Source organism: Sardina pilchardus, chromosome 10, assembly GCF_963854185.1.
Source record: "Sardina pilchardus chromosome 10, fSarPil1.1, whole genome shotgun sequence".
Taxonomy (NCBI): domain Eukaryota; kingdom Metazoa; phylum Chordata; class Actinopteri; order Clupeiformes; family Clupeidae; genus Sardina; species Sardina pilchardus.
The window spans coordinates 5957893-5970367 of record NC_085003.1 but is presented as its reverse complement, the minus strand read 5'-3'; the positions used below and the strand labels follow the sequence as shown (position 1 = coordinate 5970367).

General features: G+C 41.3%; 1 protein-coding gene across 3 annotated transcripts in view; it reads right to left on the bottom strand.

Moving 5' to 3' along the window:
• si:ch211-272n13.3 (ankyrin repeat domain-containing protein 26) overlaps window positions 1-11899 on the bottom strand; it is a 28476-nt gene extending 16577 nt beyond the window's left edge. Inside the window, exons 1-18 of one of the 3 annotated variants that reach the window (XM_062547479.1) lie at window positions 11771-11899; window positions 9312-9617; window positions 8848-8962; window positions 8458-8631; window positions 7567-7673; window positions 7178-7315; window positions 6734-6891; window positions 6163-6199; window positions 5993-6065; window positions 5848-5908; window positions 5583-5767; window positions 3132-3324; window positions 2794-2858; window positions 2614-2710; window positions 1431-1592; window positions 1291-1335; window positions 635-937; window positions 305-403 (exon numbers count right to left, since the gene is read on the bottom strand). In XM_062547479.1, coding sequence (XP_062403463.1) covers window positions 305-403; window positions 635-937; window positions 1291-1335; window positions 1431-1592; window positions 2614-2710; window positions 2794-2858; window positions 3132-3324; window positions 5583-5767; window positions 5848-5908; window positions 5993-6065; window positions 6163-6199; window positions 6734-6891; window positions 7178-7315; window positions 7567-7673; window positions 8458-8631; window positions 8848-8962; window positions 9312-9514 — 2215 coding nt within the window. In that variant the 5' untranslated portion in view covers window positions 9515-9617; window positions 11771-11899. Of the gene's footprint in view, window positions 1-304; window positions 404-634; window positions 938-1290; window positions 1336-1430; window positions 1593-2613; window positions 2711-2793; window positions 2859-3131; window positions 3325-5582; window positions 5768-5847; window positions 5909-5992; window positions 6066-6162; window positions 6200-6733; window positions 6892-7177; window positions 7316-7566; window positions 7674-8457; window positions 8632-8847; window positions 8963-9311; window positions 9618-10536; window positions 10646-10847; window positions 10940-11770 lie in introns of those variants that run through there. The other 2 variants (XM_062547480.1, XM_062547481.1) reach the window with 2 other exon arrangements.
• Window positions 11900-12475: the final 576 nt, after the last annotated feature.

Below are 12475 nucleotides of genomic sequence, written 5' to 3'. Positions count from 1 at the left end.
CTTATACAATTCTTATTTAAAACTAAAATTGAAATGCTCTTCGGTATCCTGTCTCAAGGTTAAATAACGGATCAGACTCAGAATGGCTATTGAATAGTTAAAATTCCTCCTCAACCTCAATGGAAAATGTAAAGAGATCAAGGAAAGCTATGAAGAATTTATGAGGATAGCAGTGGTCTTATCCCAAGTGAATCCAACTGCACTCTCAAGTTGGGTACATTTCAATTTTAGGTCATCATTTAATTGGGTAGACATTTCAGCGTCTTAAAAATATGCTCCAAGTAAGCCGCTCTGTATAATTTACCTGGTGTCAATAATGCATCTGTGTTTACGGTTTTTGGCAGTGGCTTTGCTGTCTTTGCTGGACTGGCAGCAGCAGAGCTTTCGGAATCCCAGTCAGACCCTAATAAAAGAAATTACATGGGAATATCATTTCTCCAACTTGCTGAGGACTTTATTTGTCTGCCTGAAGGTCAATGTTTAATTTATTTCATCAGGGAATATAAAAAGTAAACTTTTGTGATTCAGCACCGCAACTTCTTATAAACTGCAAAAAAATATTTTCAGAGAGGAAAACAAGTAATGAACAACAACAACAACAACAGCAACTCAGTACATCAGGTTCCATCCTCACCCTCTTCACTTTCGGGCCTGGGGGAGGCTGGCTTCCGGGTGCGAATCTTTGGTTGAAGCCGGAGGGGAGAGAGGATATCACGAAGACGTGGACTGGACAGTGGTGAGGTTGCAGATGGAGAGGCTCTCCTTTTCTCGGGGGTTAGGCTTCTGTGCACTTCTGCTGGACCAGGAGGGCCAGGATCCTGCTCCTGCAGAACAGATAGTACTGGGATGGAGGAAGTATCCCGCTCCGGTTCTTCATCCAACCGGTAAGATGGGCTGGCCTTACTGGCAGTGCTGGCAGAGTCCCAGTCAGACCCATCTGTAATACACAGGTAATGGTTGGAATGTGATAACACTTGATCACTTGCAACTTGTATGGAGTTTCTCAAGCTGCTATGACAACTCTGCATGATTGTATCTTTGGGTACATCACTATGAAGTCTGCTTCTAATCAGCTACTACGCACAACGACAGTAAAAAGCCACAGAAGCATTAAGACGACTCTGCTGACCTGTAGCACATTTGCGTTTTTCTTTAAGACAGAAGGAGGAAAAGAAATCAGGACACTTGTGAGACGTGACATGATACATTTCAACTCAAACTGCTATGAAGTTCACTGATGTGTTACTTATAATCTGATAATACCTATAAAATATAGAACCTACAACTTACCCTCCAGATCATCTACATCTCCAAGTCCAAGTTCTTCCATAAGGTCTGGAAAGAATAACACACAATTTGCTACCTTTGTAAATACAAGAGTAAGGAACCGACCAAATGAAAGACAGCACTGCAACCTAAAAGAGACATACCCGTCTTTGTGTCTGATTGTCCTTTAGCGTCCATTAGCTTACTGAGCACAGAGGCGGTCTCTCTCCTCGTCACAGCAGGTTGCTGAGGGCAAACGGTCACTGGCTCCTCAGCACCTTCACATTTGTCTTCCTCTTTGACATTTTCCTGCCCACCCCTCGACTCTGAAAAACAGAATCACATTTAACACCATGCGTGGAAATGCTTAAGACTATACTGACTGAACGAATTAACACTTGCATGAGCCTGACAAACAGAAGATGCAGGCTGGCATGCCGGTGGTGAGAAGTCAAACTGTTTTTTGCAAAGAAAAACAGCTTTGCAGTAAATACACAGAGCTTATGATTTATGAGCTGAGTGAGGGATGCACAAGTACAGCACACAAGCACAAATATGCACAAGATCAGAGAGTGTACCCAGTGGCAAGTAATCTTTCTGCCCCATTACCCCTTAACTTAAGTTCTGGCCCAAAGGTAGTGAGAATGAACTTCTTTTTTTTTCTTAGAGCTTTTAGCCACATCAAAAATACTATAGTAGAGAAGTTAACACTCTTCACACAAGACATAAGTGGATTTAAAAATGAGCAGCCCAGGGACAAGAACAGTGCAGAACAAGTAAGTGGTCCTTCACATGAATTCATGCAACAAACAATGTAATGTACAGTATATGCATGGGGTTATGGTGGCTTATGGTTAGTTTTTCTGGACGGTTATAGTTTTTTTGCTCATGGTTAGTTTCATGCAGTCACTTGATGAAAATGGCCAGAGCTGAAATGCTCCTACCCTTTTCCCTCTTCCTTGCAGGCCTGCCTATACCTCCCCATGTGTTTAGATAACTATTCCTTGATTCTCTCATGAAAGAGGGAATGTATAACAGGTCTATAAAAGGATAAGTTGAGTAAGTTAAATAAGAAGCATAGAGGCAGGTTAAAATTTACATTTTTGTACGTAAAGATTGAAGATATTAATGACACAATAAAGAACTGCTTCACTAAAACATATCTTGTCTTTTTGAATATAATGTACACATTTCTATACATGTGGCATGAGAAAATGGCCACTTTATGGTGTTAATCTTACGCTTGCTTGAAGCATGGAATGAGAGCAGAAATGATTCCAGGAAGCTTTGTATTATAGGACTCAAGAAGCTGATTTCAGAATAATATTGTGGGTAGGCCAAAATTACCTTCACTATTCCCTGAAATATTGGACATGGTGTTGTGTGCCTTGGCAGAAGTGCTGGGACCACGGCCTTGTTGTTTTCTTGGACTCTCGGAGGCAGACTAAGAACAGAGAGTAGTGAGAGATTGGGGCATACTACTAGAATTATTTGATAATGAATAATTTGATGGAAGGAGATAAATACCTCAGAGTCCCAGGGAGAATCATCATCTCCATCTCCTTTTTCCAAACCCAACTCTGACAGAAAATCTAAAATCAAACAAAACCGTGACATTGGCTGAATAACAGACAAAACCTTCCTATTTCCAGGAACATTCCACTTCTATCTATGAAATACATTAATCTGTAATTTATAACATCACATAACTAAACATTCTTTGCAGTCTGCGCATGATGAAATACTTCCGAAGAAAGATGTTACTTTATCCTTATCAAAGGATTGTAAAATTTTGACACAGATTTGATACAATATTGGCCACTATTTCTGACTGGCAGTATAAAAACACAGAATGAGATATTCACCCCTTTGTTGGGGCTTTGGAGAGGCTTCATTCCTCATTGCTGAAGTGTCGGTACCGTGTTGAGTTTCAGTCTCTTTCTCAGGGTTTGACTTATCTCCATCTTCTTCTTCTTCTTCCTCCTCCTCCTCATATTCCTCCTCATCTTCTTGTCCCTCTTCTTCCTCATCATTATCCTCATCCATGGAAACATTGTCCTATTTGCACACAGGTTGGTAAAGTATGTATTTTGTTATATGACCAAACAATTGCCGGTTATTTGTAACAAATACAATTGTATATGAGTAAGATGAAAGAGTTGGAAAAGCTGGAAAGAGAATATTAATACAAGCAAACAAAATGAATAATGACCCAACAATGCCCTTTGCTTGTCTTTTGTAGTACCTGTACTGATCCTGCCTCAGAGATATTAATATCAGCAACAGGTTTCATTATTTTCTCATCCAGTTCCACCTTTGCTTCTTTCTCCGCCCCTACCACATCATCCAAAACTTGGGGTACATTGTCGTCAAATGGGGCAGTTACTTCAACATCATCAAGAACTGTCCGGGGAATCTGTTCTGGCTCTGTTAGTTCATCAGCAACAGATGCAGGAGAACTCCGAGCTTTAGCTACTGAGAGTTCAGATTTACTGATCTCTGGATTTTGCCCACACGGACTAGCTCTGCGTGAAGAAGCATGGGTGTATTCCTTGTCCAAAGACTGTAATGTATTCACATTGGCTCCTGCTCCTTCAAACACAGCAACAATTTTCTTCACATTCTTCACAATTTTCTTCAGACTTGAACGGTCTGGCCTAGGTGCTATATCTTCAGAATTTGAGTTTAAGCTTTCATCATCTGACTCATCCTTAGGACCAAACAAATTTGGATTTGTTGGAGTAATGTCCATGACATCACTCACATCTTCTGCAAGTACATCCACTGTATCGTCAAAATCATTTTCTTCTTCAACAACTTTAATTTGTCCGCTTGTAAAGTCATACTCCATCTGTTGCACCTCGCTGTCGGAGTCCTCACTCTGCCCTTCACCGTGGTCGCGCAAGGCCTGATCTTTAATTTCTTGAACATCTTCAGAAATCATTGACACAGGCATGCTGTCAACTTCATCAGGCTCCTCTATTTTCCCATCTGGGTTATCTAGAACCGGAGACACAGCGTCTGTCAGAATGGCCTCTTGGCCCTGTTTAAGTTCATCTTGTTTATCACGTTGAGGAGAGGCTGAGAGTGTTCGGTCACCTTCATCTCCCCAACTGTCCTCCTGAGACCCACTCTGTTCGTCAAGTTTTTTGAGCAATGTAGCAAGAAAGTTTACTTTTGCACCACTCCCAGCCATTTCATCGTCACCTTCTTCATCACTTTTCCAGTCTTCTCTTGGAGAGAGAACTGGAGATCTTGGTTTATCTAGGCTTAACAATTTTTTTGGCTCTGCTAAGGAACCTGCACCCGCTGATATATCCTTTTGTTCCAAATCATCACACTCCAAATCGTTTTTGTTCTCATTTTCTGCATCCCCCTCAGGGTTTTTGGCATCTTCTGAGCTTTGTTCAACGATTATGCACGGTTCTTCACCTGCCTGAGGTTCTACAGCAGGGAGATCAGAGTCAGTATGAGGATTTACCAGATTCATTTCATTCTTCCCAATTCTCAAAAGTTCATCATCATCTTCATCATCATCATCTTCCCAGTCATCATCTTGTTCTTCGTCATCACTTCTCCTTTTCTGAGGTGTGCCACACATGCTCTGTGTTGGTGTAATATCTGCAGGGGAGCCCCGATTTGATCCTTGATCGTCAGAAAAAACGTCATCACATTCGTCCTCAATGGAAAGCCTTGATTCTACCCTGATGGCTGAGACAACAAAATCCTCATCTAAATCAATATTTCCGGCAATCCCACAATTTTGACTGTCAGTCAACAGATCATCATTCTGTGCAATCACAGCAGGTGAAATTATTCCAGAAGCTTCCTCTGTAGTCATTTTTGTTGTTTCTTGGACATCTTCATAATCTTTCTCAATTTGTAGAGAGGGGATAGCTTCAGCAGGTTCTGAGGATGACTGTTTTGGCACAGCTACAATTTCTATACCACTCATTGCAACATTTGCCTCTTCCTTTTCCTCAAGGCCCTCCTCTTCCTCTTCTTCTGCTTCTTCAAAGTCATCTTCCTCCCCCTCCTCGTCACCATCATCGTCTTCCTCTTCCTCCTCCTCTTCATCTTCGTAGTCTTCTTCATCATCATCATCCTCATCTTCCTCCTCATCCTCATCGTCTTCGTCCTCATCTTCGTCATCATCTTCCTCTTCATCTAGGCCTTCTTCCACAGAACCACCAGATTTCTTGCTGCCAGACGGCTGCTCTGAGCCACCAGCCCCACTGACTGTCCCATCAGGATGGGAAAAGAAGAATAGAAAAGCAGAGTGTGAGTGTAAAAGAAGGAGACCAGAAGAACATTACCTTTTGGGTTTGGCTGACAGGGAAAGAGGTCATCCGGGAAGGTTTGGAGGGAGAGGGCGCTACTGGGTGCTTGGGAGTGCTGTTCAGCAGGGGGGCCCTGAGGAGAGGCGGGTTTCTTTCTGCTCCATCTACGCTCCCATGCTCAGACTCATCCCCACTCCACAATCTATCAGGATCTGCCAACACTACAGGGTAGGGATGAAACATTACAACCACAGGCACGGTCTACAGGACACGAATACATCCACAGAACACCAATAATTACCTTCAGTGTTGTCTTTTTTCGAGGCACTCAGGAGTTTCTTAAGGTTAACCTTTTGAGGTTTCTGCAAATACAGTAGACACAAAAGTAAATCCACTACAAAGTATCCTACTGCAAAGTAATTCATCAAACTTATTTGTGGTCTGACCTTTGGACTAAGATCCAATGCGTCATCTTCATCTGAAGAAGGCCATGAGTCAGCAGGGCCGCTTTTTGATGCTCTTTTTGGACAACAAGTTACATAATTAATTGGATGTCACAATTACACAATAATTACATGACAACGCATGTGTCAAAACCCTCTTCGAAAACCCTTACCTACTAATGGAGTCAGTTTGAGAGTTGTCTTCAATATCTGCAACGTAAATATAGTTTGTACTTAATCATATCTTCTCGGTAGACTTTGTGAGGTTAGAAAATGAACATTCTATATAAATGCAATTATGACTCCCCGCACACACACACACACATCTTTCAAAATAACCAAATTAACCAAAACTACTCCCTTGTTAAAAAGAAACAAACAAGAATTCAGAGCAACTAGATCAGATACTGCATTATTACTCAATTCTGTTCAGACACACTAGAAGTCATGTGTTCAGTCTGTGTAAGGTCACACTGCATCTGATCTAGTGCTTATGCATCATTCATATGCCATAACTGCCAGTAATACCTCTCCCTGCTGCCATTGCTCCTGACAACTGGAGCTCTACATCCAGTCATGTGGCAGTGCATGAGGGATAAATGAAACGATTTCAGATACAACACACTGATACACGCATGACAGATGATAGAAGTCACCATGAATGTAACCAACATGCAACCAACAAAAGACTTGCATGTAACAACGATGAGAGGAAAACAGAGACTAGCATCTAGAGCTGCTTACCATCTTTGTCAGTGGCTGGGCCACCTAATGAAAAGCCTGCCTCCATGTCGCCAGATACACTACCCAGCACAGATCTTTTCTTTTTGCTAGTGTTGTGGTGGGACGGAGACTGTTCATACTTGCGTTTTGTCCCATGCTCGATGATCAAATGTGAGCATCTACAAGAAAAGAATACAATGACAATATGGCTTTCTCTTATTCCTACCTGTTCATGTTTATGACCACACAAATTCTTAATTTGTTTACAGGTCTTATTTTGGATATAAAATATTAAATTCTGGTGGCTGTACTTTTATTTTATAATAAAAATATGCCAGGTCAATACACAAAGTTGTTGTTCATATCCTGTCCCCTGTTTAACTAATGATAAAAACTATGTATAAGTTCTGCAGATGCCCAAAAGAGATGCATCACAAAGATGATCATCTATGATATTAGACTTACGCATGATGTCCATTCATTACTGCATAGTCATCAGATGTCCACCCTTTATCATCCTTTATTGTGAAATCAGCATTGTATTGCAAGAGTAGTCGAACCATACTGATTTGTCCATTGCAAGCGGCCATCATCAAAGCTGACCTAAAATGGAAGCAATCTTAGGTGATTTACATTTCCACAAAAACTTGTGAGACAAGAATATCATTTTAACAAACAAACTTTTTGAGAGATCAGTTGTCACATCTACATGGACTATCGTGAGAAGATAAAGCCCATATTTAATAGCATTGTATCACTTACTACAATTCACAATTCTGCTTTTTCGACTTGTTGAAAATATCGGTGAAGTTTTGCACAAAGCTGTAATGGAAAGCCAACTACTGATGCCTTACCTGTGCTCCAGGTTTATGAGGTCAACATCAGCACCCTCCTTCAGAAGAAGCTCTGCCATCTCAGGATGGTTCTCCTCCACAGACAGAATCAATGGAGGGTTTCCATTCTAAAGATCAATAGTAACAATTACTCTACAGCCTGATTACTGGAAAGCATGCATTTTGGCAAAGGATTTGCTTTACTAAAACGCAATTATTTGCAGAGGCCTGGAAGTTCTTGACTCTTACCTACTGCCGCACAGACACTTTAGGCTGTCAAAGCATTAAAGCCACTGTCAGTTTTAACACAATTTAAAGGAGATGTCAATTCAGTTCCTATTAGACATGCCAGTGATGCCTTGATTCAATGTAACTACTCAACACGCTTAGCCTTCTGGGACGGAAGTGGCATGCATTGATCCCCGGCCCTACTACCTCTGTCACACTCATACCTACTAAAAAAAGGTATGAGTGTAACACCTGGGTTACACCGGGTACACAACTGAAGCGCCTTGTTCGTGTAGCATAAAATCAATTTTACAAGACTGATCTGCTTTTTTTCCAAACAAGAACAACCATCTTACAGTTTCATGAGGGGTAAATACACAAGACTACTATACACACTATACAGCTGTGAGCTGATGCAGCAAAGTCTGTTCCATGGGAAGAAACTGATCTCAAAATAATCTAATGAAGTACAACTACAACTAAACCTTTCCTGGATAAGGAAATAGAAAACCTAGTCACCCTGCTCCTCCTTCATTCTGATCCTTTTTCACACTAGGCATTCACCAACCCCAATCCCTTCCTTGATCTTACATCTGATGGCCTCTTTTCAATCCAGGAAAAATCCTGGATCGGCCTAATCCGGAGTCCTGCTGAGGTGTCCTCCGCTTGAGCTCCTGCCCTCACCTTATTCTGTGCGTTGATGTTGGCCTCGTGCTCCAGAAGCAGGACGGCGACGGACAGCGAGGGGATCCGCGCTGCCAAGTGCAGGGCTGTGTTCCCGTTGATGTCCACAAGGTTGGGATCAGCCTCATGCTCAAGGAGGATGGCCACACAGCGATCCTGCTGGCACTGCACCGCCTGCCAAGCACATGGGTTACAAACACGTGCGCAACACCAATAGCAGAGAAATATTAGCACCGGTCAATATCTAAAGTTAATGTGTAGACCCTAAACACTGAAGTTTTCATATTCATTAGACTCTTCAAGTTCCAGACAAGTTTGACAGAGAAAAACATCGCAGAAACTATGCAGGCAGGCTATAATTCAGCAGGCATATCATTTTGTGTATCATACCTTCATCAAGGCGGATCGGTTTTGATTGTCACATAGGTTAAGTTTCACTTTGCTCTCCACCAGGAACTGAACCACTTCTGTATGTCCATTGACACAAGCAATGTGAAGTGCAGTTCTGTGGACAGATTGGGGAGAGAAACATATAAAAATGTCTTGGTATAACTGAGGCACTGCATTATAGAATGCATAAACATCAGTTTTTACACATTAACTACAACAGTTGGAGGGCTGAATGTAATTGGACCGACATAGCCAATTACACAACTAATTACTTAAGACTCAAGTTCCCCACACTCTAATCATGCATTGTGTGTTTGTGGTATGTCCATTTCACATCAAAGCGTTGCCGATACAACGACGTTGCTATGGCTTTAAGCAGCAAGCCCAACTAAAGGCTGACTATGTGCAAATAGGCCTATACTGTATGTCCAGGTTCCGTAGAGTAGAAATGCAAACAAACTTACCTATTTTCTTTGTCAAGCTGGTTTAGATCATTTTTCTTCGCAAGCTGTTTTATCTTCGCTACATCACCAGTCGAGGCAGCCTTGTGCACTTTACCCAAATCCTTCTCCTTCAAATCATAACCGACAGATAACACACTTGTCGTGTCTGATGCATTAGGGGAGAAGTTTTTCTTCTTCTTGGTAAAATGGAATATTTTCTTCATTGTGCAAGGCTGAACAGCTGACTGCAAGGCTGCATCGCCTTGCAGGAAATCTACCTGACACTCAGGTGCACAGGGATGATCACCTTAGGAGTCTGTCGCATCCCTAAAAATAAAGCGAGAAAAGCGGCTTAAGCCCTTTGACAATGTCTCCGTCATGTGCATGACAGATCGAAGTCGGACGACTAATTAATACAGGCTATGCAAGCTTACAAAATCACCATAACATAAAGCTGTAGCACTAATGTATCACTTGCCTAACTCAAACAAATGGCGAAGCAACACTGCATTTCGTGCAATTTGACACGTAAGGTGCTAAATCCCTGCAAACGGTAGTATCAAGCTTAACGTTATCTTCATTACCTTACACATCAAGCAGCGAGCAAATTAAATATAATGTTAATTCATAGTTTAAATGATCTTGACTAGCATAACGGTTTTGCACATTCCGAGCAGAATGCTGTTTCGTTACCATCTTCTACCATCTACAATCACAACATCTTGCCTTTATGTCGATTTTATTTTGCAACAAATGTCAACATTAAGCGAAAAATGTTTCTTTACATCAATGCCTTGTCTATTTTTTACAAAGGCAGTGGTGAATAATAAGGCAGACGTTTTGTAGATTACCCTACATTTTCGCAACGTTACAAGCTAACGTTAACCCCGAGGTACCAAAGCTTCACACTTCATACGTTAACGCTAACGTTAGCTACAAAATCAGTAAGCTAAGGATACCAAGAGGTCTGTATCCAACGTCAGCTCACTGCAAAGGTAACGTTAACGACATATTGTAACATGCTAATGTTAAATAACGTTACTGGCAACATTAACGTTACGTTACAAGAAAGAGAATGGCAAAGCGCTGGTCAGACAATTTGTGTTAGATCCTCCATACCAATAGCTAACATAATGTTAACAGCTTAGTCTCATCTTTGAACATAGCAGACATCAATGCAACATGTGGTTTCCATACTCTTATGTTAGTTGTAGCGCTTAAATGCTATTACAATGTAGTTACTAACCTCAACCCATCCAATTGCTAGGAAAAGTTACGCTAGCTGCATTGAAGATATTGAAAAGTGCATGCAGAGCGACGCAAAATTGGCGACGTGAGCCGATTTACAGTTCGTAGCCATGGCAACCATGCATGAGCGGCCAGTCGGCCACACCGTGAAATAGGTTTAATGAAAGCAGCTAAGGTATTCCAAAAACGCAACTTTCATTAAACCTATTTCACATTTCGGTGCACTTATCTCCGCCGAGGAGTATAACTCTATACAGTTCAGTAAAATAATCATGAGTTTCCGGAACTCCAGAAACCTTGTAAACATACCGTGCGATGATTAGCTATGACCACCCACGTCACTTCACCACTATGCAGTAACCGCGACATTTAAATCTTTGCCAAATATATCTGCACAATGGAGTCCATAAATGTCAACATGTTACATGCCCGATTCGTGACCAATAATGTGTTTAAATAAAAGCTGCGTCGACTCTTCTACCAAGAATAGTAGCAGCATGAGCTAAGCTAGATAGAGCTAACCAGCAACGTTACTTACTTTCTCTTTGACCAAACGTTAGCTTTTCATAGACAGCAAAACTAACAGGGAAAACGTAATCTAACGTTTTAGCCGATGCATCATATTATTTGCGTTTGCTCTTGGCACGATACGACATCACAGCCTAGCAGCAACCGACAGACGCCTTCTACGCCTACACAAGTGAGGTTATCTAGACCCGGCTAGTCATCATTTTGATCAACCAACGTGATAATCCACTCGAGTGTGATTTTCTAACAGGTAAATTAACCAACCAACAATTGTTAACATGCTCACGTAGTACATGTTGGTTACAGAGCGAAAACCAAAGTTAGGAAAGCTTGACACAGCCACGTTAGCCAGCTAACTTTAGCATAACAAACTAACGTTGGCAAATCAGGCGAGCAAAATTTGCATCCAAATAAACTGTTGGCTAAACTGCTAAGTTCCTAAAGTTTGAATAACCTGGAAGTGCAGCATGGTAAGGTACGAAGAAAATGAAAAAGCATGCCGACAACTCAGTTACCCCATTTAACTTGTGAGCTTTTCAAACAACCATGCAGCCGACTGCACTGAAAAGGGCAAAATATGTAACTGTTAACAGATTCTTGCGTGCATCTTTCCATGCTTTGGAGTTCGAGGAAGAGTTAACGTTATGATTTTTTGTTTTAGCAGCTGCTTGTTTGAGCTTGCTTTATATTGTTTTCTCACTTACCCGTGTCGTCTAACAAGTAGGTCGTCCATGTAGGCCTAGTCCAAGTTCTTTTAAAATTGGGAGAATAATAAGGAAAAACTTCTCACGAAAGTGTTTCCAAAGTTATGTAAAGTACTAGGCCTGTTTTTCCCCTGGTGTTTGTTTCAGTTGTTTCTCACCATTAGATGGCGATAGAATCATTCTTATATCAGAGCCTTTGTACTGTCTTAGGCTATATAATTGTTTTTATTCATTATCCAGTTAGTTGTACATGTCGCCAAAATACATTGGATATAAACTCGTAATTGCCCAGTTTTGTTGAATGTGCACATCATTATTTCAGGTGGTGTGGCTATTCTATAAATATTTCAGCATTTAAAGAACAAGTCAGAGGAGCGAACAGATGGACAACAGACCCCAATTGAAACACAATTCCAAAGCATAGAATTTCAGGTATTCCTTCTGCTGTTAAGCGACAGTAGATTAGGCTATTTCATCTGTTCCATCCCTCCAGTCTTGAAAGCTGGTAACTTGTTAATCTAAGCATACATTAACAATATTTGGCAGAGTTGAGGTGCTGAATGAGATGCCAGCTTGTTGACCAGGTTGCTGTTCAACATCATCAACTGCACATTTGCTTCAGATACTGATATAACCAGAGAGAAAATGTACTGTAAGGGCTGTTTGTGACAGTCTTCACCTCTTGACAACTTTATAGGAACACTT